The sequence below is a fragment of the Gymnodraco acuticeps genome, unplaced genomic scaffold, assembly GCF_902827175.1.
Source record: "Gymnodraco acuticeps unplaced genomic scaffold, fGymAcu1.1, whole genome shotgun sequence".
Taxonomy (NCBI): Eukaryota; Metazoa; Chordata; class Actinopteri; order Perciformes; family Bathydraconidae; genus Gymnodraco; species Gymnodraco acuticeps.
In genome coordinates this window covers 99,942-125,865 of record NW_022990439.1, presented here as the reverse complement: position 1 = coordinate 125,865, position 25,924 = coordinate 99,942, and the positions used below count along the sequence as shown (strand labels likewise).

Below are 25,924 nucleotides of genomic sequence, written 5' to 3'. Positions count from 1 at the left end.
CAATTTCCCACGGTAAAAATAAAGTTTTCTGATTCAGATTTTATTTTTAAACACTATTTCAACACAACAAATCCAAATTGTGAAGTACTCAATATTTTAAGCAGCAGCTGGAGAAGGAGAAGTCAAATAATAAAGTCTCACAGGCATAAGCTAAATCTTTATCAAAAGCAAATCCAAGAGAAACGTTACCACACACGTCTGATTGACAGCTGATACTGAAAACCAAATACATTAGAAAACAAATGGGTCTCAAGGACACTTTTTTACCACTATTTTACATTTTAATCCAATAAAGTGACTTAATTTACACCCTTAACATACCTGCATTTCTTCCTGTTTCCTCCAGTTTTTAGTATTAACAAAAAGACCAAAAGTGAAGCAGGTAACAGAGCAGTAATCCCCACAGAGCTCAGCACACCTTCTGCCTGCTGTTCCTATATGGCAGGTCCCTCAGTAACTTAATCAGCCCCGCTGTCTGCTCCATTCATACAGAAGCTTTGGATCACATGTTCCCTGCATCCATCAACACTCCTCCATTCACAATGCAGATCAGGTGGGAGCGTGACGTGACACTTTTATACCTTTCTTATCTGCAGCGAATGAGAAATTCCTTCATGCATTAATCTGGTTCTTTTGGACCAATGTATCAATTGACTGGCTATTGAATGTCACAAAAGTGTGAAACATGTACACCAGATGAAACCAGACCCAGTGACCCAAACAGATGTTGTGAACTTGCTGGCTCACAAAATGGAAATGTTCTGTTTTCATGTTTTGATAACTGTGAAAACAATGCAAACCAATAGAGTGCCACAGTGATCCTAAAACCCGGAAGTTCCTTCGACAAAAAGCAATGCAATTTCTCCATAGGATTTTGGAAAATAGCTCGAAACAATGTGGTTGACACACATTGAAGAGACAGATCACGTTTTGTTCTGCCGGATAATATCCACATTTTTTAATAATTTTCTTAAACATAAATCTAATCGATAGATTTATGATTCGAAAATTATTTATACTTGTCGAAGGAACTGGAAGGAGTTTACTTTCGGGTTTTATCACTGAGAAAAGTCATTACAACCCCATCACCTGCATTTTCACAGTGTATTTGATTAAGCAATTTATGGTTTCAACACTAATATTATTAGTATTATTTTTCGTGTTTTTTTTACTGGCTGACACTTTAACTTCAACAATTAAACATGTTAACATATTCAAGTGGATAGAGGTAGAAAATAAAGAAGTAGGCCAGCAGAAATAAAAGCTTAATATCTGAGCGATTATTTGTATTTCATGTTCACACTTTTATTAATTAGATCACACATTTTAAAAGAAGACAAATTAACCCAGCATTTCTGTATATTAAATGGGACCTATCATGCAAAATGCACTTTTTGATGTCTTTTAAACATAAATATGTGTCCCCGGTGTGTCGGGGAACTCGGGGAATATCGTAAATGTAGGCTGGCTTTACACCCACGGCCCTATCAGAAACGTTGCTATCAGAAACAATGCCCGACTGTTTTGGACGTAATATGGTCGGTGTTTACATTAGCATCGCTAACACTCAGAGCTAACCTGTACTGGAGAGCATGTGTGTGAAGAAGCAGGAAGTAAAAAGGAACTCACCTTGTGGTATAACCGGCAAGAGAGAAAGCCTTTGAGCTCCATACTGTTTCAGAGAGAATCCTTGATAATCCATGATATGGCGTTTCATCACGGCAGTATTTAGTTTAGACAGTAGCTGCCGGGTCCCGCATGAGCTCAGACCCTCCTTTTTATTTATCAATTTCCTTTTTTTTAAAGCTTTATACCCCAAATCAGCACTTTTGAATCAGGAAGTGAAATAGAGGGATATGAGGCATGGCTAGAATGAGTGATCTGTTTGGTATTTTGAGCAAAACACTTCATAGACATGTTTTTATATTTTTGTATATATCTGAGACCTATGCTATTGCCTAAAAATAGCATGATAGGTCCACTTTAAAGGTAGAGGTGTTAATATATTTACAAAGCAGAGGGCCAGTACTCACTATGCTGCTGTCTGACAGCACCGGGTCGAACAGACTGTCGAGGTACCGGTCCATCCCTCTCTGAGTCTGACCGTCACTGAACGCATCGGACTCCACTGAACAGACACACAGCAGAGCAGCTTTCAACACATCACATCATGTACGTTTTTAATTACAAGAAACCTTAACTATATTATAAAATATGGTGCAATTATATGTACTTGTTCTATAACAAAATGTAAATCTGACCTTGTCTTCAAATCCAATAGATGTATAAAGACTTGCTAGTCCTGTATATATTCTTGGTAATACATGCATAACGTATGAGGGATATAATTGTGTGTGTGTGTGTGTGTGTGTGTGTGTGTGTGTACCGTGGCTGTGGTAACCGTCAGAGTCCGGCAGACTGTAGGCTGGTCTGCTGTTTCTGAGAGGAAGATCCTCATCAGAATCAAAGCCACTGCCAAACAGAGCACTGAGAGGAGGGGAGAGATTGGAAGGAAAGGTACATTTTTACGAGGTAAATTAGATAGTTAGTGTAAATAACTAGATCTCAGTTATTTAAACATGCATGTGTGTGTTTGTTTGTGAACTGACAAGCTGGCGTTGGCTCTGACTCTGGCCGGGTCGTCGCTGCTGATGATGAAGTAGCTCTTCTGCTTTGGGAAGTCAGGAGGAAGCTCCAGGTCTGAGATCAGGTCCATCACATAGTCGTGACCCGCTAACTCCACCCACTGGCCGTGCTCCTTCATCAGGACTGAACTCCCCCTCCACCAGTCCGACACCCCTCTGGAAGAAAGCCAACATGTATTTTGAAATACCCCCTTATACCTACTTAAATAATGCACATATTTTACAACACTACAGTTTGTATTTTTTGCAGTAAAAGGAATATATTGAAGAGTATGAAGAATATAATGAAATGGTATGCTCATTAAAGTGGTACAAATACAAGATTAACATATACTGTAGGTTCAAGTAGGAAGATTAAAGAAATACAGAACGGTTTAAAAGGTTATTCATATACGTAGAAATTAAAAAAAGGAAATAGCACAACTAGCTAAGGAGAACTAGAGCTGAAAATGAATGCCTTACATTAATTAGCCTAACTTTGTGTGTCTTGTACAGTAGGTGACAATAGACAATTTTTTGGTCATTATTACAATGATTCACAATGAATTTTCTTTAACAAGGATAGGTACAATCTCGTGGAAAAACTAAGGCCTGATTTATAGCACAAAGGAAGTGGAAACTAGTGAAAACACTAGTGGATAGAGGGGAAATAAAGGTTGTCTGTTTCCACTTTAAATATGAAATATCAGCACCTGTGGCGCAGAATGTCCCCTGCTAATTCCTCCCCACTCGTCCAGGAATGGACCGGACACAGGAACGATGCGCCTGTGGGGAAAACAAACAAAGAAACCTTAATTTAACTGTCCCTTTCCACTGTGCTTTTTAAATCACTCAGATTGGAGTCGCACCAAAGCAAAATACAGTAAACTGAGCCATTTAGAGGCCCGAGAGCCCGGTATAGTAGTTCCATCACCTGATACTTACTGGCAATGAATTATCAATGACCAGGGGCTGTAATGGATCCCACTCGATAAAAGTAGTGCCAGCAGTCTCTGCCACACACTCGCTTGTATTTGAGCCGTGTGCTCCTTTACAACTGCTTACTTGATATTTAATATGAAGTCTAATGTTTTCTATGTGACCATTTTTAAAATAAACGAAAGATTTGTTGAACAACTGATGGTAAAATAACAATTAAAGAGGAACATTTTGTGAATATTGTGTGGTTTCTGTCCCTTGATCGTCCCTTGAATGTTACGCTAGGAAGCTGCGAGATATTTTGTTAGAAAAAAGCGGGGAAAATCTCACCGTCAAAGCAGTGCACGTGCAACACCATGTTAGCCTTCTTCCTATTGGCCGTCCACTCCAGGAGCGACAGCGGATAGGTCCGTGCAGTCTCGGGGGTGGAGCCAGACCCTAGGTGTGTCTTCTGATTGGCTTGAATTAGCCTGTGTTGCAGCAGCGCCTGGCAACCAGCGGGGGCGTGGTCAGAAACAAACCTGCAGAGGAAAGGTCACCTGAGGTCACAGCCTTTATTGAAAGTAAGTTTTTATGTCTCGTAAAACATCGTTTTTTCATGTTTTGTTAACAGAAAATTAACCTTCTAGTATAGTAAAATATTTGGATACATTTATATATTTGAAAAAATAAAAGTGAAGTACTAAAGTAAAGGTTTTTAAAAAGGTCAAATTTCAAAGTATATTTCCTTTAATATAATGATGTGCTACCTGCCTCTACTTATTTAGCCTTTCAAAATGGATTCGCATACATGTTATATGATTCCAAATAAGACGATATTTTGTTTTTTGGTTTGTTTGTCAGCAGGATTATGGAAAAACTAACAAAGGTTTTTATGAAACTTGGAGAAAATGTCTAACATGAGCCAAGGAAAAATCCATACAAATTATGATGCAGATAAAAAATCACTAGAATTATACATAAACGTTAAAAGTATATAGTTATTATTTTCTGTTGTGTAAATGTTTTTCTTCATTCTACATGTATTACATTACTACCCCATTCCCATTTGCCCGTAGAAGTTCGTATTTTTTCAATGATTCCTCTAAACACAAGAAGTCCTGTCTTACTTGAGTAGATATTTGTCCATCCTGGCGGAGGGGGCGAAGCTGCAGACGCCGGCCAGCAGCAGCAGCCAGCCTCGCTCGGCGTTCTCAGAGTTCACGTTCCTCCACACCTGGTTCACCACCTGAGCCAGGATCTCGTCCTGTAACCCTGGAGACGACAGGCTCCTCTGGATGATGTAGTTCCCAAACATGTTTTCCTGAGCCCCGTTCAGGTGAGGGTCCCCCATGAATCGCAGTACCTGAAATAAAAAAACCAATGACAACTAACTGCCTCGTAGAATATTGTGTATTGTTGTAGCATTTCTTTAAATGTGTCTGGATTTCTGCCTTAATGTCAAATTGGGTAAAGCAATGATAAGAGAGATATTCTATGAAAATACAGTTTCAAATGACCTGGCCTCAAGGAACTGTTTCTTAGTTATTCACATTATCATTTGACTGTCTGAGGCTTAAAAGACTATTTTGTTACGTTTAAATACCTCCCCTGTATGCAGACTTAGGAACATACTTTTGAAAGTGACGAACAAACAATGTGTTTCTTCATTTGTCCTCCCTGATTGGCCCCAGACGGTAAGTGACAACGTTTTTAGAAGACTTTTAACTAGTTGGTCTGTCATGCTCAAGGAAAATGGGGAAAGGCAAGTGTGGGTTTTAAAATGGTTTCTATTTCCTCCTTTTTGTTGCTGGTCTGAAAAACATTGTTTATCCAGAAGATCAACGCCCGTGTGAATGTGTGAAAATGTATAATCAGTGAAGTGCCGTGTTCATGAGAGAATGGAGTGTACCATGATGAAGAGCTGCAGAGCCTCTCCTTTCAGGTCCTCCTCCACACGGGTCAGTGGAGACTCCAGAGGCGCCGTCAACATCCCAAACTTTGGTTCCTACAGCAACACAACATTCACAATGTTTGAATTTACTGTATATCTACAGCATGGTGATCTGATCCTTGAGCGCTGACTGTTGTAAGGGAAACTTCTGTGCAGCAGCAATGCAGTGGGAGTCACCGACTCAGGAAAGAGACACGGGAAGAGCAGGAGCTTTGATGTCAAACACTGATGGTTTATTTGGAGCTTCCGCCGGAGAATTCACATCACAAGTCACAGCAGCCACGATCTGACTGCACGGGAGAGTTGCCTCGTCAATTCTGAAGAACTCTACCCCAGACCCCTGTATTTAGCTAGTTCCGAGAGCATCATCAACATGCTGCATAACAAGATAAAATCATAACACCTCTATCAGCTGAAGCCAACAGGTAGGAACATAGAATCATAACACCTCTATCAGCTGACGCCAACAGGTAGGAACATAGAATCATAACACCTCTAGCAGCTGACGCCAACAGGCAGGAACATAGAATCATAACACCTCTATCAGCTGATGCCAACAGGCAGGAACATAGAATCATAACACCTCTATCAGCTGATGCCAACAGGCAGGAACATAGAATCATAACACCTCTATCAGCTGACTCCAACAGGCAGGAACATAGAATCATAACCCCTCTATCAGCTGACGCCAACAGGCAGGAACAGGGAGACAGAACACTGAGAGCACAGCAGCCAAGGTTACGAGGTGCGTGTGCTCAGTCAGGTTAGTTTGAACCTCATCAACTGGGTCAAAGTTATGGGCCTTGGAAAATATTCCCCAACAACTGTGAGTATACTGTTACACTCAGTGTCTCACCCTAAAGTAGATCTGCACATAGCGGAAAAACGGGTAGTTGTTGATGTCCAGAGGCAGGGTGAGTTGAGCTTCTTCCTGGATGTGAGGAGTTTGAAGAAGAGCCAGACAGTCTGAGTGCAACTCCCTCCTGACTGGAAACAGAGAGAAACAACAAACTGCAAGTCAGCTACAAATATAGAAAGATATACTGTATACTAGGGCTGCACGATATTGGAAAAAACTGACTTTGCGATGTATTCCCCCTGCAATATATATTGCGATATGAAAAAATAAAGAAATTGAAGAAAAGACAGTTTTTTTTGTCCGCAAACCATCCTTTCTTTAACTTTAGTGCTATACAATTGGTATTTGTCTAACTATATTTAACCGGATGAAGGATTTTAGTCACGGACGTCTGAGTCTTAAAGTTATCAGAGCAGCAAGCTGAGCTAGCTCGGTTAGCATGCGCCCAACTGCCCTGGAGAAACACATGAAACGACTTTATTCAGTGTGTTTACCTTTAATCACCGGGTCCGGTTGCTTTGGAGATTTGATTGTGATTTGCTGTCACTCAAGTACCCCTGACATGAGCGAGTTTTCCTTTTGAAGCAAGCAGTAAAATAATTGTAACATGACGTGTTTGAGTTAATTAGCCTCCTTAATATCGCACGTCCTTTTTTTTTTTTTTAAATCGCACGTCCTGATGTGAATATCGCGCATATCGCGATTATCGTCACAACACGATATATCAAGCAGCCCTACTGTATACTGTAGGAGCACAGAACACAGGAGCATATATATTCAGCATTACAATTAAAGAACACTTTAATAAACATAGATAAACATGATATACTGTTATACTTTAAATGTCCACTGCTGAAGCTCAATAGACACGACATTTGAGGGATAAAGTTGACAATCTTTATGAAAAATTGAAATGCATGGTTTATTTATCAACTGCTACCACTCTGTCAGGAATATTCAAGTCAGTCCTGGAGATGACACTTTTAGTGCTGATGAGATGAGACACATTCAGTGAGAGCTCAGCTATTGGGCTCATGAATAATCTGTGTTTGCACTTTAATGTCACTTCTCAAACAGGAAGACAGATGACGGACACTGACAGACCTCCGGCTGCCAGCAGTAACGCTCCCAGCTCTGCAGGGATCACCAGGTGTGTGACGTTCACCACCTCCCTCCTGGTCAGCTCCTGAAAGAGTTGTTTTTTACTGTCTTGTGGGAAAAGAAGATACTACTTTTACAGATACATTTCTGATGAAGTCCCTATTTATCCTGTCAAAACGTCCATTTTACCATCTCTCTCCTCCTTCTCTCCTCCTCAGCTATCCTCTGGGCTTCAAACTTCATCTGAAACAGAAATCATACACAAGTCAAACAAGAGTAAGACAGAGTTAAAGCACTAAATTGTCACAAAAGTGGGCAATGTTTTTAACAGTATATGCCTGATTCAGTTATGTACCTTGATGTATTGCTTGCGGTTGACGTACATGTGGACGAGAGAGCGAAACCGAACCAGACTCTGCCTCATTTTCACATAGCGCTTCCTGGAAGGCAGAGTTAAGAATTTGAGAACCACCACGTTAACAAATGTTCTCCTAATGTCATATTTTGATAACTCTTGCTACAAATACACGGGACAAACGTTGTAGGCATGCTACAAGTAATTGTTTCAGAAGTCCCTGCTAAAATGTGTTTTTTAAGCCAGGATTTGGCTCAGTTTTATAAAACAATTTAGATTTTTGGATAACATGCAGTGAGTTTTAATATGAGGCAATAGTTTGTATTAAAACGTTTCCTTCTCAATTGATATGCATTCATTTTGCAGTTATCATCATGCTTGTCTGTTTGATATCCAATATGACCAAAAGAAAACAGAAACTTTAGGTCATTTGTGGCCAACCATTGGTTTAAATGAATGATCGTCTCTCAAAATGTACCATCATTTTTACAAACATGTGTTACCATTAAAAAAGTGTATTGTTGTTAACCTTCATTGGTTTTCCTCACTGCTAGGTTATACAATCTAGATAAAAGTAAGTACATTAGTTTACATAAATGCTTATCCATCAGATAAATCAAGCTTTTTACTTTGTTGCTTTTGACAAACAATTAGATTTCTCTGAAACTATCAGCGTTAGAGAAGCCGACCTGGTGAGGAAGCCTCGGCACTGAGCCTGCAGCCCGATTATCTTCCTGCGAAAAGCTACGAAGCGTTTCCTGACGAAGAACATGCGGGTGTAGCGCTGCAGGGTGAGAGCGGCGAGCTGACGGGAGCGCTCCCGCTTACACTCCAACAACTGGTAGATGTCCTCCTTCAGAAACAGCTGCCATTCACACAAGTACATGTTATAAGTATTGCCTTGCTAGTTTTGTGAAGAATTAGCATTAACAAATAGGAGGAGAGACTCACCTTTGTGACTCCAACGTGGAAGTCTCCAGGCCGGAGAAGACACAGTTTGCTGAGCATTATTATACAGTTGTCTCCATTCGCTGCTGGAGGCTCTCGTAACCCCACCAGGGACTTATACCTGAGGAAGACACATTCACATACTCATATGTACACTTATACACAAATACATTGGCTTTAAAAATAATATATTTTCAACTGTTTTCATTCTCTACAGATTCCTTTAATTTATTTATTTGTATCTATGGAGAAAAAATGTGCTTTTTTGTCCAGATGATGTGTTTCTTGTTATAATACTCATTTTTGCCACAGGTGGTCAAAGAATGAAGAAGAAAATGATACAAAAAGAATCTTCTCCAATAAGATTATTCTGATTATTCTACTGTTTTTCAGGCATACTCAACGCAGAGAGAATAATTAGAATATACTTTGAAAATAGATGAAGGAAATGTTTAGTTTTTTCTCACTTGCCTCTCATGGCTTCCATATCACAACTTCCATATCACAACTTCCATATCACAACTCGATATCACTTCCCATACAAACTACCTAGTGCCTTTCCACCAAAGGGCCTCCCACCAACTTGTGATTACCACTGTGCGTGTGTTACCTGAACAGGAAGATGTAGAATGGCATTCTGACAGGATACCCCTCTCTTCGGATCCTGATGGTCTCGAGCACACCTGAGTGTCTCAGCTGACTGCCGACCATCTCGTCCTCAAATACACCCGGTTGCTAAACACAGAAAAACGTACATTTGAAAAACAATGAATGTCAGGAAACTGAGAAGAACAGAAAGTCTGAAAACCTACAGTACCTTCATATTATTTGGCTTAATGCAGCGTACAAATACAGGGTTGCACCTGAAACGAAAGAAAAGTAAACAACATTGCAATTTAATTTGTTAATTATAAACTATATTTGTTTAGTTTTTTACTGATAATAGGGACAGTTTGTGGGCAGCAACTGTGTGCTATGAAATTATTTTCTGAGGGTAAACATCTCCTCTTCTGTCAGGCTCACCTCTCCATCTTCTCCACCAGCTCCAGCAGAGACTGTTGGAACTTGTTGCTGACGGTGGGCGCTTGGTATCTCCTGGTGACCGTGCTGCTCTTCCTCATGTGACCTCTCTGCTGACCTGTGACCTCTGCGTGAACCAGGAAGAGGTTTGACACCATCTGGACGCAAAGAAAAACATTTCACTGAAACACATTTATTCACGTGAGATATGTTGGAATATGGTTCTCTTCTCTCACCTTGTTCTTGCTCTGAATGAACAGGTCCAGAACATCCTGTCGGACCTGGTCGTAGTTCTTATCAAGGAACTTGTAAACCTGTGTTATTGACGTCACAAATGATTAGAATCTATCAGGGAAAAGTTGATGTTTCCCTCTCTTCCAGCAGTGTTTTGCGTTGTTTCTCAATGTATTTTTCTCATTTGTGTTACTGATCATATGTTATCAATGACATTATTGTCAATGTCAGCCAATCCAATACATTTTGGCCAACTGGAAAACCAATAGCAGGTTTTGTCACTCGAGATAAGCCAATCAGGAGCTGCGTACCTGGTAGGTGACCCGTCCAGCGAAGTGCTTGATGGTGAACTCCGGGAGGGGCATCTTTGGCTTCATATACAATGGGTTGTTGCCGTGGTGATAGTGACACTTTTGGAGAAAGGTGTGGTCTGTCGCCTAGCAACAAAGCAGAAGACTCTAAGACTTAGAGCACATGTATTTGTTTCTGTTCATGTCTAAATAAAATGTGTTAAAGCTTTTGTTGTTCATCCCCTTGCAATTTGGAATTACATTTTTGGTTGGTAGACCTTGTTGAGCTGGTCATTTCAAAAGTAGCTCACAAGCCAAACAAGTGTAGGCACCCCTGCTCTAAGTGATATTTAAATGTGTGTGTGTAACATATAGGTACAAAGCTATTTTCTGCCCCACCTGTGGGAAACAGCTCTGGTCGTCCAGGATCCTCAGCATCCCATGAGGCTTAGCGGCAATGAGGTCGATGCAGGGCTGGTTGTCACTGAATGGGATGTCCTGCCAGGGGATCTGTTCCCGTCTGTACTCCTCCTGCATGGGGATCACATGTAATAACACTTACGAATAAAATGACTAAACTTCCATAACTAATGTAGATACATTTTGGTGTGTGTGTGTGGCGTGTGTGAGACGTTGACTCCCCTGTTCCTCCCTGAAAACGATCCTGTTGAAGAAGGACTGCAGGTATTCGTTTGCATAATTAATGCAAAGCTGCTCGAAGCTGTTGAAGGCCAGATCCTGTTGTTCCCACACACACACACACACACACACACACACACACACACACACACACACACACACACACACACACACACACACACACACACACACACACACACACACACACACACACACACACACACACACACTGGAGTATTCCTGGAGTGCCACACAACAAAGTGACAGACAGGTAGCAAGACTGTGTGCTTTCGTTGTACCTCAAATCCGTAAATGTCCAGGATGGAGATGGAGAGGGAGTGTTGGCGGGGATACACCTGAGCGTTGATCCTCTCTGTTAACCAATGGAAGAGCAGCGAGTACAGGATCTTGGCAACAGCATCTCTGGAGAACAAAGACTTGTGTGTGAAAGACGGACAATAACAGAGAGGGGTAGGAATGTTGTATGGAAATAAAAATGCACCATTATCTTTTAAAGTGGTGCGAGAAATAATGAATTGGAAGTCATGGGAAACATCAAGTCTTTAAGGGGCATGTAAGAGTTAACAAACATAACTCTCTCACAGGTTTTGAAGATTGAAGTCTCTTTATGTCAACAGAAACAAATGATTTAAATATGAAAGGTTATTAAACATGTTCATGTATTGAATATGCAGCTGTCGCTCACCTGGCATCAACAGCACTTTCCACAGTCAACGGGGTGTAGATTTTGTCCCTCATCGTCTCCTGTGGCAAAAGGCAAAAAAGTAAAACATGTAAGAGGGGTGCTGAAATGTCCATTTTGCCTTTTCAGTTTTTAGAAGCTACTGGGTTTTTTTACTTACGTTTTAAGGTAATACTGAACAAATGAGTATGTTTAATGCTGTAGAGAGATGGACTTTTATTAATCCCTCGTGGGGAAATGGTTTCTCTGCATTTGACCCATCCTAGTGTTAGGAGCAGTGGGCTGCCATTTTGAACGGCGCCCGGGGAGCAGTGTGGGGAACGGTGCCTTGCTCAGGGACACCTCAGTAGCACTTGGTCTTGATTTGGTACATTGGAAACACTAAACTACTGATACATTGGATTGAGTGTCTTCTTAACAGTGGTGGTGATTAAGGAGAATAATGTCCTGAAGAAGTGAGGGAGATTGCAGCTGGATTTAAGATTATTGTCTTTTAAAATCTGCTGTTTTGGTTTGATGTAAAACCTTTTGAAATCTTTATTTGGATAATCAAACTCTTAATAATTAGTGCTCCTTGGAAACCACCTGCCTGAAGCAAAGAAGTACAATGGGGGACATATTTTATCATTTGTATTATTCATTATTTTATCTTCTTACGATTTTTGGATGTGAGTGCCATCTCTTCTGTCGACAACTAAATCTGAAGCAAGCCAGATATTTGCAAATTAGTCCTGACTAAAATGTGTTTTCAGAGGAGTTCCTGAGATCCAAAACGATTGGGCTTCAGCTCCTGCCTGGTAACAGGCTAAAGGACACAGAGACAATGAGTATAAGCCTTTCAAATAAATATGAAATGCTGTTTTGGTGCAGAAAAGCAGGAATCTTATTTAAAAAGGCTATGATGCAAAATGTCCCATCCCTCAAGATGTTGCTTTTGTGCTCGGCTGAGTGTGGCTATTTATAAAACATACATACCGTCTAATATACGGACTGCAAACAAAACAAGGCTGATTCCACTGCCAGAAGCATCACTCTACATATGTATGTGTTTCTTCCTGCATGTGTACTGTGCTGTGTGTACAGGAGGATGTGTGTGTGGACATGTGTGTTGTGAGTGTAAGCCATATGCGCAACTAATGAATGCTGACATATCGAAGTCTGTAGTTACATTGTGAGTAATGGAAAGTGTTTGACATGTGTCATAAAGGGATTCTGTCACCACACAGAAACAGAATCAGGCAGCTCTACATGAGGTCAGATTTGATTTGAGATTCAAAGCATAATGAATGAATGACCACAGGGTCAGAGATTAGAGGGAAAACACTTCCCAGGTAACAGAAATACATTTTAAAAACCTGCAACGTGCCAGGTAGATTGACCGAGGTTTCAGAGAAGATGACACGACAGCTAAGACAATTTATTTTTTAGAAAATATCAGGATAAAAACTGTCTTAAAATGTTTTAGTTGACATTGCTGGTCTCTAACAACTTATTCAGGTTGTCCATGTTGTTTACTTCTATAGACTTTTTACAACTGAAAAAATAAGTCTTTGTTTTTGGCTATGAGGCAGGGATTTAAACACACATGCACAGTAACTACATTTTGATACTGACTGTGGTTTTGTATGTGATGGCTTTCTGTAATCCCTCCGGAGAGATCTGCAGCAGCTCGGCCACCACTCTGATCTCCTGAGCGCTCACCACTGACGCCATCTCCTGGCCGTCGGCCTGACGCGCAGCACGGCAAGAGAAAGACAGAACACTTCATCTGGTATCCATATACTCATTATAATCTAGTTATTGGTATTGCCCTTTTTTTGATTATCATCATATTTTTGTATTTCATTGTACCCTTTTTTAAATGAATAATTACATAAATAAATGCAAAATAAGATACATTTGCTGATGGGTGTGGAAGTGGTTGTAAGTGTTGAGGGAGTTGTGGATGTTTTTTGGTACAAGTGTTTAAAAGTAATAATAATAATAATAATAATATAATAAATAATTATTTATTTTGTATAATTTTGTTTCGTTTTAAGTATTTTCGTCTTCAGTGTTGTTGCAGATCTTTTCAAGTTGTTAATATAAAGAAATAGTAATATAAAGCTCCTTAGTGATATAGTTAGTATTGTCATATATCACCACAGTAAAAGGAGACAATAAATAAACCCATATCCTTTTCATTTAAATGTAGTTCATGTCTCATTAGCTCCTTAACATCATCTGGATGGCCCAAATAATAAAACAAATGTACAACAAATGTGTATGTTAATGAGTGTTTAAAATGCCTCACATGTAACCAATCAAAAACGAAGAGAGAAAGATCTCTCTGGAAACATTACCTCATGCCTCTGGAAGTAGACGTTGCCGAGGTGCAGAATGGAAGAAAGAACTCTAAAGATGGCCGACTGGTCGTCAGGGGTGAAGTGCAGGATCTCCATGGCAGCGAGCAGACGCAGGAAGTCCTCTGCGTCATTCTTTCCTGTTATCCCACAATCCCCCCCCTTTAAGGACAGAAAGACAGTTAAAAGCACACTTAAAGGTCTCCTATTATACTGTTTTTCATCAATATATTATAGGTGTCAGATATATACAAAACATGTCTCTGAAGTGTTTTGCTCCAAACCCCAAACAGATCATAGCAGCATTACCCATAATCCCCTCTGTTTCAGCCCTGTTTCCAAAGTGCTGATTCTCTGTCTGTGACTTTAGATGAAAATAAGGAGCCCCTCCCCACGCCCCTCTGAGAGACATTTGGTTACAAAGAACTCAATGGTGCTCTAGGAGGAGATTCAGGTGATAAGGTGGGGGGGGGGGGTACCTTGGTTGCTGATTGGCTAATGGTTACACAAGACAAATCATCGTTATGACATCATAAAGTGGCCAAAATCTGATCAGCTCATTTTCAGACAGGTTTTTATAGAAATGGATCAGGACAGAAAGAGAGACATGAAGAAGAGGGGACACATGTTGATGTAGAAGAGACATGAAGAAGAGGGGACACATGTTGATGTAGAAGAGACATGAAGAAGAGGGGACACATGTTGATGTAGAAGAGACATGAAGAAGAGGGGACACATGTTGACGTAGAAGAGACATGAAGAAGAGGGGACACATGTTGATGTAGAAGAGACATGAAGAAGAGGGGACACATGTTGGTGTAGAAGAGACATGAAGAAGAGGGGACACATGTTGATGTAGAAGAGACATGAAGAAGAGGGGACACATGTTGATGTAGAAGAGACAGGAAAACGTGGATTTTGCACAATAGGTGACCTTTAATATCTAACCCCAGTATCTCCACAGGATTGTGTCCTCTACCTGGTTGAGGTAATAGTAGGTCTCCGCCTCTTGAAGATAGAAAGCCTGCCTCTGCTGCGAGGGAAGACCTGCCAGCATCTCGTAGAAGATATGATAGTTCCTCTCATCTTTGGCCTGAAGGGAAACACAGATTTAAAACTTTCTTACACAGAAAAGATATTGAGGGTGATCTTGTGTGTTCGTCGGTGTCTGTCACCTGGAAGACGATACGGGACTTTTCCAGTAGATATTGAGAGGTTATGGCACCACTGATCACACCACTGGACCGAGAGACCGAGAGAACAAGAGGGCAAGACGTAGAGGAGAACAATTATAATAATAAACTTTGGGATCACTAAAGTATATCTAATGTAAACATAATATAATAAAGAACAAGTGATTCTATACTCACTCCTCCAGAAAGATCTCTATGTATTTCCCGAAGCGACTTGAATTATCGTTCCGTACAGTTTTGGCATTTCCAAAAGATTCCATCAGAGGAGCAGCCTCAAGTATCTGCAAAACAAACACACAGTAAATGGACAATGTTTTGTTAGCTAGGTGACAAACTGACAGTGTGCCATCCTTTGTTAATGTTTACAGCATACACACACACACACACACACACACACACACACACACACACACACACACACACGACAGACTTTTTATTGAAGCAAGTGAAAAAAATCCATGAGAAAACACAACATCTCTGATGAATATTGTCACGCACGCCACATCAAAACACAGCAAGCTGCTATTCTTATGGTCATACAGTAAGTGAAGATGATTTGTAACCATTTTAAATCATGCAGGGAACCCCATTACCTCAATCTGAACCCAAGAAGAGCCAGCAGAGAAACAAAGACATGGAAAAGAAGACGCACAGAGACATTAGTCATCTTGTGTGAGTGTGTGTGTGTCTGCCTGTCTGTGTGCGTGGTTCAAGCACTTGTGCGTACCTGATGCACAAGATTGCATTTGTGATGCATTGCTGCTAGATAGCGAAGGACCAGTTTGGTGGCTTCTGTTTTCCCAGACCCGCTCTCTCCACTGAAACGCAGGAAGGAACATAAAGTAGCACATTTCAACAACAAATGGGCTATATGAATAAAAGATATAGTGTCCAATAGGGAGTGAGGATACCCACAGGCACATTCAGACACTATTTTACACAATATGTCTAGTCTACCTGATCTGTGCAAATTAGAATGTATAGCCCTGATCATGACTTTGAAATATCACTAGACTATCTTTGCTGTGAGTTGAGAAATCCATGGCGCTGTCCGTGGTGCTGAAGTCGTACTTTTTCTCACTTTTCTGTCAGTTAAGTCTTGCATTTACAACATTGCCTTCTTAACTATATCGTTTGGGGGGTTGGTAATAGGTGAGATAGTATATAGTATAAATGTATGGACTGGATGGACTCTCTAAATAGAATGATAATCCATTTATCTTCAAGGTAAAGAAGTGAAAAGTCCAGTTATTTGGAAGTCAGAGTACAAGATCATTAGCAGTGAACATTATCTGCACTTTGGGCAGCATTACACCCAGCGTTTATTAATCACTTAGAGAGTCCAGTATATGATACTTCTCACTTGCCTACTGGAGCTTGAGAAGGGTTTGACTTAATTGACTAAGTGATTTGAGACCCAGCTAATCTTGCATTAGGTAAGGCCTCAATTCCACTTTTGCGCCAAACCACCTGAAACACACACTGTGCTTCATCACTGCCAACAGTTTAGCGCTAAATACCACCATTATGTCAGCTTTGCCAAAGGGGGGGCGGGAGTTTATGTGCGTGTTTGCGGGTGTATTTAGAGACACCGACACTTTGACCACATTTCAGCATAGGGTTTCGACTCACAGGCTGGTTAAAACAGAGCCAATACTAGTCACTGGACCTCAGTAACCCCTTAACACGCACTCAGTGACTCACACACAAACACAGGTTCCGCACACGTGTACTCGGACACACACACCTCTGAAAGATAATCTGTTCCTGGCCCAGACCTGGCTGGGCTTTCCTTACAGGTATCTCCTTCCGAATATGGCTAGAGTGTTCCAGTTGTGTGCGAGTGTGGTCGTTTTTGTATTTACTATGAGAGTTATGGCTATTTCTCTGTATGTGTCTATTGTTTTGATCAGAGTTAGATGTAACAGGCATCTGTTTGTGTGTGGAGAACAGCTGTGACAATGAGAGGTGCCTGTCTTAAGTTTACCTGTCAGAAAACCACAGACAGACACTCATGAATATACAAACACTTATCCAACTGGAGATGGAAACCTAACTGTCCAAGGAGCTTGATGGACACTGTGGGTATACCAAGGTTAAACTGCTGCTAACCCAGAAGGTTACTAATGATGTGCAAAAAGTCTGTCTTGTTGCACGAGGCAAGATTATAATGTTAAAACTGTTTTAGCACATTAGGTTTGCAAAGACATATTAGGGTGTGTGCAAACAAATAATAATGAAAAAGAAAAAAAATGAAAATGACCAGCGAGGAAAGGTGGCAGTATTCAGAGGGAAAAGTTGTTTCAATATAATATTAGAAAGTCACAAATCCGCTCAGAGATTAAAGCAACATATTCACTAGAACACAATATGTTTTTGTAATATTGGGTTAATCCAACAAGAGTAAATAATTGTGGATTGTTAATCAATATTTGTCGTGTAAGGGAAACTTCTGCAGCAATGGAGAGTCAGGACTCAGAGAGACACGAGGAGAGTTGGAGCTTTGATGTCAAACACTGGTGTTTTATTACAAATATCGGCCGGAGAATTTCACATCACAAGTCACAGCAGGAAACCGATGGACTGTCCACTTCAAGTAGCGAATGAGTCCTTACCCCAAGTGAAGGAGTTCAAGTATCTCGGGGTCTTGTTCCCGAGTGAGGGAACAATGGAGCGTGAGATGGGCCGGAGAATCGGAGCAGCGGGAGCGGTACTGCAGTCGCTTTACCGCACCGTTGTGACGAAAAGGGAGCTGAGCCAGAAGGCAAAGCTCTCTGTCTACCGGGCCATTTTCGTTCCTACCCTCACCTATGGTCATGAAGGATGGGTCATGACCCAAAGAACGAGATCGCGGATACAAGCGGCCGAGATGGGTTTTCTCCGCAGGGTGGCTGGCGTCTCCCTTAGGGATAAGGTGAGAAGTTCGGTCATCAGGGAGGGACTCGGAGTTGAGCCGCTCCTCCTTCGCGTCGAAAGGAGCCAGTTGAGGTGGTTCGGGCACCTAGTTAGGATGCCACCTGGGCGCCTCCCTAGGGAGGTGTTCCAGGCACGTCCAGCTGGGAAGAGACCAAGGGGTAGACCTAGGACCAGGTGGAGGGATTATATCTCTTCGCTGGCCTGGGAGCGCCTTGGGATCCCCCAGTCAGAGCTGGTTGATGTCGCCAGGGAAAAGAAAGTTTGGGGCTCTCTGCTGGAACTGCTACCCCCGAGACCCGACCACGGATAAGCGGGAGAAGATGGATGGATGGATGGAAGTCACAGCAGCCAGAGGTTCTGACTGCCCGGAGAGTTGCCACATCAATTCTGCCCAGTCTCTCTCTCGATAGACCTTTTAACTAGTTTACAGAGAGTTAATCAACAGCTGGGAACACTGGAGATACCCCAACACCTGGAAACACTCAATCACTTGTCTGACTCTTAGGCTCTGTGACCGAGAGTTGACCGGTCATAGAGAAATATCAACATATGCATTAGCACATTCCTTACGGGAGATAACAGAGTCAGGGTTGGTCGTAAACGTCAACACACAGAAAGGTTAAATATCTTAGGCGTAAGGAAGAATTATTCTTTGACATGTCGTTTCATTTTTTTCTTGGAAAATGTTGTTGAAAATAATTTTCCAATCTTTTTCTCATTTATTTATGATTTTTTTTCTGTCATTTGCAACTTCAATGTCAAAGAATATCCAAGTTCTGTTATTTTCATGTAAACCCTAAATCCTACAAAGGCCAGGTGCACCAGGCGTAATGTGTGGTGTACAGTATGACTTCTTTGCAGGTAGATAAGCTGTGGATGAAACTCTGGATGTATCAAGTATATCTAGTTGTGAACTTGGTGATGTCTGGTTTGCAGAAACACGGAAAGTAATTTTTAATTATTGAACATTTGAGAAGATTATGAAGAGAGTCGTACTCTTACCTTATTATTATGACCTGGTTGTGATTGGCATCCATCATTTTGGAATAAGCAGCGTTTGCTATGGCAAACAAATGCCTGAAAGAGAAAGAGTCAAGCTCAGATATCTAAAGAGAAATGAAATCTAACTCGAGCTTATTTTCTTGTTCCTATCCTTATCTTCAGTATATCTAACCGTATCCCCTGTACAGCCTTAATCATTTACCTAAACAATTCTATGTTCCTTTACTTCAAACATCTCAGCATAATTTCTTAGTTTAATATATGTGTTGTATTGTTTTTACAATGAAATATATTATACAAAAGTATACTAAAACAACAACTTTGTTTTCAGTTAACATCCCCACAGTTTGAAATGACTCACGGAGGGTTCTCTCCCAAAGCATGACCCTTGTACAGCAGCACCATGTCCGTCCCATAGATGTTGTACATCTTATAGGGGTTCACAGAAACCAGAATACTACCGATGTATGTCTGAAAATAAAAGAAAGAAATATGTTTTTATGATCAACACAAACAATGAAACAAACTGATTTGACTTCAGATTTCTATTTTCAAGAATGTTTCAGTAGTACAACGTTGTATGCAGGTAGTTGGATGTGTGTGGTGCTCAGATACTTGCATATATAATCTCCCTCTCAAATCTTTGCCTCAGGTTCAGCAGAACAACCCCTTCGTGCATCTCCCTAGACCGAAGCAGTGGAACAAACACATTTAAGGATAACAAAGAATGTATAGTGAATGACTCTACCATCAAGATTTCTTCACATATTTGCACTGAGCTAAATTCAAATCAACTAAAGGATTTTACCAGTTTCTTTCATCGATCTTTTGGCATTTCTCACCACTGTATTTCAAGTATAGCAGTAGCAATTCATCACTCTATTTACTCTGAGAATGAAACATCCCAGCACTTAATTATTGAAAGTCATAATTCACCAACAAGTGACAGATTGCCTTGCATCTCACTTTTATAAATGTATTTCTTTTGCACTTCATAATGCAATCTCTCACAAAGAGGGGACTTTTTTGTGATTTTCTACTTACTCTAGCTGTGTCATATCTTCCACTCCATCTTCCTCTCGTTGCTCACGGGCTGCCATGGTGGGCAGGCTTCTGATGGAGTACATCTAAAATACAGGTATACATTCAGAAATGACGAGATGATACACATAACTCTGTGCCCAAAGGGTTCATGTATTCATATATGCACTCCCTCATATGGAAATATTTGAATGGAAGAAGTGAAATTCTCTCCCCTACATGTACAACTAATCATTATGGTATTCAGAACCCATGTGTGTCCCTCTTTCACCAAACATGTCCTTATTACCTTACTTACTCAATGTGCCCAATACCTGTTCTAATCATATATTCTGCTCTTTTAAAACCAACCAATAATTCACCTAAATAATTTACCTTCCCTCTGAATTTCTTCCTTAACATTACACATTCAACAGGAAGATTTCATTAAAGTCTTAAAATATAGTGCCTAGGGATGCTCCGATCGATCGGCCGCCGATCGATATCGGCCGATATTCACTCTCTGCCGATCGATCGGTGCTCTCTAAAAATGCCGATCGCGAGAGCCGATCGCATGACGTAAAATGCATGACATTTTTCTCTGTGCGCGGCAAAACAAGCTCGCCAGAATGGCTTCACCAGTCTGGCAGTATTTTAAGGTGTCCGAAAATGACAATAAAATAGCGGTATGCAACGTGTGTGGAGCTGAAATCCTGCTGCTCCACCCGCTGTGACGGACCGGTGAGCGGATCAACACACACACTAAGAGTTAGACCTAACACACTTAGCTATTGTATCTACCTCTGGAACTAGCTAAACTAGTTATACATATATTTATTCTTCACTGTCGGGTCACTCATTACTGGATCAGCGAGCTGCATGAGATACTGACAGACTGTCAGGAGAGAGAGAGAGGGGGAGAGAGGAAAAGAGAGCACTCCCGTCATTTCTCCCGTGTTATTATCCAAAGTTAATGTAAACTTGAATAATGTACTTCATTTGAATATAATAATTATGTTGGTTGTTGTTCGTGGAAGCTCCAGTGAATGAGCCCCATTAACTGAGTTTTAAACATCACTTTAAATGGAAGATCTCCATAGGCCCCGCCCACTCGATCGGATCGGCAATCGGTCAAAATTGGCGATCGGAGCATCCCTAATAGTGCCCAACATTAGCTATGTTGTGCACTTATACAGTATGTAGAGTCATGTATTCAAAAATGTTACCTTGTCATACCACTGCCCCTGTGGTTCCCCCTCCCTGCTCAGATTCCACTCCCCTTGTTCAAGACCAACTTGTCCCTGTCCCATCGGGCTGTGGGGATCCAGCAGCTCCCCGTCTCTATACATGGACCACTTATTGAGGTTCTGCACTGTCCCGTGAGGTAGAACTCTCTCTGCACCCCACACATCCACATCTTGCCCCAAGCCTTCAACTCCAGGGCCCTGTGCCCAGTGCTCTTCAGGGCCGGACCCCTGGACCTGGGGTGACACTACAGCGAATGATGGCAGGCGAAAAGAGGCCCCTCGGAGGTTAGCATTCTGCAAGGCCCCAGAGAGATTAAGTGACCGTGGTTCTGGGGCGCTAGGGGCACCAAGTCGTTTCATGATATTACCATCGGGGAGACGGTAATTTGCCCCACGTAGGTTTGGGTTCTTTGATAAGGCATTGGACAGGTCAATTGTTCGAGGTGCAGCAGTAGGTTGAGGGCGGGTCATTAGAGATCCGTCAGGCAAACGGTAGGTAGCAGATCGGATGTTCTTGTTACGTAGAGCATTGGAAAGGTCAAGGGAGCGTGATTCAGTGGTAACATCAGAACCAGGCTGCCTCAATAGTGATGTCTTTGGAAGTGCGTAGGAGGCACCTCGGACGTTGGTGTTTAACATAGCACCAGAAAGGTTAGGACCAGAGGGAGCTTGGGGTTGCTTCTGCGAAAACAATGCTGATCCATCTGGGAGCTGAAACTTTGCCTGACGCATGTTAGCATTCATCAGGGCGCTAGATAGCCCCGGTGATGATACAGCATTCTGCTTTTCCTCCACCGGATGGGTTAGAAATGAACCATCTGGTAACCGATAAGAGGCCTTACGAACATTAGGGTTAAGAAGAGCAGAAGAAAGCATAGAAGATGAAGGGATAGCGGGCTCTGGTGATGGCTCATTTCTTGAAACCAGAGTTCCATCAGGCAGCCTATATGTGGCTTTACGTACATGGGGGTTTAACAGTGCAGAGGAGAGCATAGAAGGTGAAGGGATGGCGGGCTCTGGTGATGGCTCATTTCTTGAAACCAGAGTTCCATCAGGCAGCCTGTATGTGGCCTTACGTACATTGGGGTTTAACAGTGCAGAGGAGAGCATTGGAGAGGAAGGGGAGGGTGCAGTTGTGGGCTCTGTCCTTGTTACAAGAGTGCCATCAGGCAAACGATATGTGGCTTGCCGCAAACTGGGATTGAGCAAGGCAGAGGACAGCATCGAGGACGAGAGGGGTGACGGACCTGGGGAAGGTACAACAGGTTCCGTTCTGGTGACCAGAGAGCCATCAGGTAGTCGATAGGTGGCCTGACGTAGACTTGGGTTCTGCAGGGCATTGGAGAGCATAGAGGGGGACAGCCTCCCACCACCACCATCATAGGTAACAGGGGGTACAACAGGACCACGGGACATAGTCAAAGAGCCACTTGGAAGCCTTAACATGGATCCCTGGATTTGGGAGGTTCGCAAACCACCTGAGAGAAATGACGTGGTCCCCTGTTGAGGTGTGGGGGGAGGAGGGGCAGGAGATAAGGGAGAAAGGTGTCGCTGAAGGGGTGAAGCATATGATGCATTACGTAGCTGGGAAGTAAGCATACCGGAAGACAAGTATGGGGAGGAGCTAACAGTTGGGGCTGGCGGGGCTACTGCCTGAGGGGGTGAAAAAACAGGTGTATAGACATTTGCATTGCGTTGTAGTGGAGACGAGTAGGAGGCATTGCGTAGTTGGGAGTTCTGCATCAGAGCATTGGATAGGCCAATACTGGCATATGGACTCCCCTTCTGGCTCACCTGTACATCAGCCAACATCTCCACCTGGCTACCAGGTATGGGAGAAGGGCTTCTCTGTAAAGGTGTGGTGTAGTTGGCATTCTGCAGATAAGGGTTCTGCAGTGCGCGCCCCAAATGAGGTGAGGAAGGTGCAGGATGTGGAAGGTTTTGAGGGTAGACTTCATACTGTGTTTGGGGGGAGGAGGGTCTCGGTAAAGAGTAAGCAGTGTTGGAGTAAGGAATGGAGGAAGGAAGAGAAGGAGGATAGGGAGCACCTATAACCTGAGGGTTCGGTAAAGCATTTGTGAGCATGGGGGAAGGGCCTGGCTCCATCATTGTGTAGTCATAATGGGTTATACCCTGAGATGGCTGGAAAGTTCCAGGAGCAAAACTGGGGTGAGGTGCTTGAGGTTGAAAAGATGTTGGCCCTAGACTCTGGGGACTCATAGCCCTTTGGGGATACGGGGACGTTGGGCGAGACATATAGTGCATCGGAGAACCTGAACGGGAAGGGAGAGTAGATTGGCGATGCAGTGGAAGGGGAGATGAAGGTCTACTCTGCAGCCTACGCACTGATGGCTGGGGAGAAAGAGGGCCACTCTGTTTTAAAGAAGGCTGTGGAGAAACAGGAGGCATTGGAGGAGGTCCTCTAAAAGACTGTCTAGATTGAAGAGAGGGCTGGTTTCTGGGCATCCTGACTAACGGCTGCCCTCTACCTACAGGTCTGTGGAAACCTCCTTGGGGAGTACCAATTCGCTTGGACTCTCTTAATCCTGCAGGCCGGGAGCCTGCCCGAGCCAGCATCGGTGTTCCAGCTACACCCCCCATCTGTCCTGAGGAAGACGTTGGGCCACTATGTATAGAGGACCTGAACGGAGCTACATGTTGAGTGACAGGGGGTCCATGGGATCCATGTCTACTGCGTCTCTGTGAGTAAGGATTAGCTGGGGAGGGTTTCACAGCCCCCATGGGCACATGATTTCGGCCTCCAGCTCCACCTCTCAGCCTGCGAGTAGAGGTCCGGGTCGGGAGAGGGCGATTGGAGATACGTGATGGCGAAGGAGAAGGTGGGCGATAGGGGGAAGTGGGGCGAAAAGTTTGAGGGGGAGAGTGAGGTCTTTCAGTCATAGGTGGGCTCCGTCTTTGCGGGGATGGTAGGGGAGGGGAAGGGGAACGCCTCATTTTGGATGTTTGATTTCTACCTTTGAACTTATGTGGTCTGGTAGATGGAAGAGGCACAGCATCAGGAGGAGGTTGCTGTCTGAAAGAGAGTCTTGGAGAAGGTGGTGGGCTTGCTCTCTTTCTGAATGATCCCCGGGGTGAAGATAAGGGGCTAGAAAGGGGGGATTGGGGTCGGACATTTGATGGAGCCCTGCGCAACCCAACTCTCCCCCTACCTCTAGACAGGGTTGGCTGGGCTCTAACTGACATCCCTCTCCTCTGGTATGATGGGGAAGAGGGTGGGCTGTGAGGCCTTCGCACTTGGCCTGCCATTGAGGCCTGGTGCGAAAGGCCTCTTCTATGAAGGCGAGGGGAAAGATGGGAATCTGCCTTGATGCTGGTTTGGAAGTCCATATGATGTTGTGGGAGGCGGTGGGAAGGAGGTGCTATTGTCCTTACCGATCCTTGTCTAATTGACAACTGTGGGGATGGAAGGGGCCCCATTCGTCGCACTGGCCTGGGTGAGGCCACTGCTGAATGCATTGGTGAATGCATTAGTGGAGGCATCGGGGGCTGAATTTGTGTGACCATTGGTGACATTTGCCCCATCTGGAACATGTATTGGTCTTGGGGGAGGGACGTTTGGTACACTTGGGAAGCAAATTGTTGTGGTAGGGGAGACGGAGACATGTGGGTGAGAGAAGGGTAAGTAGGCTGAGAGAAAGAGAAGTGTTCCTGTTGAAAAGTCATAGCTGTTGGTGAGGGGTCTTGTCTTTGAATAATGGGGGTTTGTTGCTGGTTTATGAAGGTGGGGTAATGGGACTGAGCAGGAGGGTATGTGGGAAGCTCATATTGTATATCTGACATCATGTCCAGATTGTTGAGGTCGAGAGCTGGGGAGGGAGGGCCGTACATTGGGGAGGAAGGATGGTAATGAAGAGGAGGTGGTGGCAGGGTTTCCACCTCTAGTCTTTCTTTTCCAAATAGCTTAACCTGGGGCCTGGGGACCCTGAACTGCTCTCCTGAAACTGGCTCAGGAAGCAGGTATGACAGCTGCTCTTGTCCATATAGTTGTCCTGTCACAGCTGGATCCAGCCCAGCATCCGTATAGAAAGTGGGTTGATAGGGGTTGTAAATAGCAGTAGGGTCTGTGTATGCCAGCATTGGGTCATTATACAGGCCTGAAACAACCTCATAACCACCACTCATCATGGCATAAGGGTCCGTCATCCCATAGTTATAACCCATATTTTGGTCAAGGTAATCTCCGTACAGCTCGGTTTCATTTGGGTCATAGAAACCGTCCGTAGCATTACCATAGTAACTATACAGCTCTGGCTCCACTGCATACAGAAGTCCATCTTCACCATAGTAATACTCAATCCCTTCATCGGCATAGTATTCTTCATACTCGTCATCATAATAGCCATAAGGGTAATCGACGTCTTCCTCATAGTACATTTCATCATCGTAATAGAAGTTGCCCTCATCATCATAGTAACCGTATTCATCTTCCCACTCGTCATCGTCGTAGTAATCCTCTCCATAAGGGTCATATGGGTCATAGGTCATTGGTTGTCTCAGGTTACCTCTAGGTCTTTCTCTGTCATAGTAGTCTTCCTCAT

The 25,924-nt window shown here is 42.9% G+C and overlaps 1 protein-coding gene across 1 annotated transcript in view; it reads right to left on the bottom strand.

Annotated features, from left to right (window-relative positions):
• myo15aa (myosin XVAa) overlaps window positions 1-24,320 on the bottom strand; it is a gene marked incomplete at its 3' end in the record, with an annotated part of 34,017 nt that extends 9,697 nt beyond the window's left edge. Inside the window, exons 1-36 of the mRNA XM_034225136.1 lie at window positions 23,859-24,320; window positions 23,160-23,420; window positions 21,345-22,865; window positions 20,143-20,225; window positions 19,718-19,781; window positions 19,460-19,569; window positions 19,099-19,173; window positions 15,908-15,998; window positions 15,774-15,779; window positions 15,358-15,461; window positions 15,163-15,226; window positions 14,967-15,080; window positions 13,988-14,149; window positions 13,260-13,373; window positions 11,649-11,707; window positions 11,242-11,365; window positions 10,950-11,041; window positions 10,703-10,838; window positions 10,325-10,450; window positions 10,016-10,093; window positions 9,783-9,937; window positions 9,577-9,622; window positions 9,370-9,494; window positions 8,763-8,880; window positions 8,501-8,676; window positions 7,812-7,896; window positions 7,646-7,699; window positions 7,456-7,541; window positions 6,353-6,479; window positions 5,455-5,550; window positions 4,673-4,908; window positions 3,894-4,084; window positions 3,338-3,410; window positions 2,610-2,801; window positions 2,387-2,487; window positions 2,034-2,128 (exon numbers count right to left, since the gene is read on the bottom strand). Coding sequence (XP_034081027.1) covers window positions 2,034-2,128; window positions 2,387-2,487; window positions 2,610-2,801; window positions 3,338-3,410; window positions 3,894-4,084; window positions 4,673-4,908; window positions 5,455-5,550; window positions 6,353-6,479; window positions 7,456-7,541; window positions 7,646-7,699; window positions 7,812-7,896; window positions 8,501-8,676; window positions 8,763-8,880; window positions 9,370-9,494; window positions 9,577-9,622; window positions 9,783-9,937; window positions 10,016-10,093; window positions 10,325-10,450; window positions 10,703-10,838; window positions 10,950-11,041; window positions 11,242-11,365; window positions 11,649-11,707; window positions 13,260-13,373; window positions 13,988-14,149; window positions 14,967-15,080; window positions 15,163-15,226; window positions 15,358-15,461; window positions 15,774-15,779; window positions 15,908-15,998; window positions 19,099-19,173; window positions 19,460-19,569; window positions 19,718-19,781; window positions 20,143-20,225; window positions 21,345-22,865; window positions 23,160-23,420; window positions 23,859-24,320 — 5,802 coding nt within the window. The remainder of the gene's footprint in view (window positions 1-2,033; window positions 2,129-2,386; window positions 2,488-2,609; window positions 2,802-3,337; window positions 3,411-3,893; window positions 4,085-4,672; window positions 4,909-5,454; window positions 5,551-6,352; window positions 6,480-7,455; window positions 7,542-7,645; window positions 7,700-7,811; window positions 7,897-8,500; window positions 8,677-8,762; window positions 8,881-9,369; window positions 9,495-9,576; window positions 9,623-9,782; window positions 9,938-10,015; window positions 10,094-10,324; window positions 10,451-10,702; window positions 10,839-10,949; window positions 11,042-11,241; window positions 11,366-11,648; window positions 11,708-13,259; window positions 13,374-13,987; window positions 14,150-14,966; window positions 15,081-15,162; window positions 15,227-15,357; window positions 15,462-15,773; window positions 15,780-15,907; window positions 15,999-19,098; window positions 19,174-19,459; window positions 19,570-19,717; window positions 19,782-20,142; window positions 20,226-21,344; window positions 22,866-23,159; window positions 23,421-23,858) is intronic.
• Between the last annotated feature and the right edge of the window lie 1,604 nt (window positions 24,321-25,924).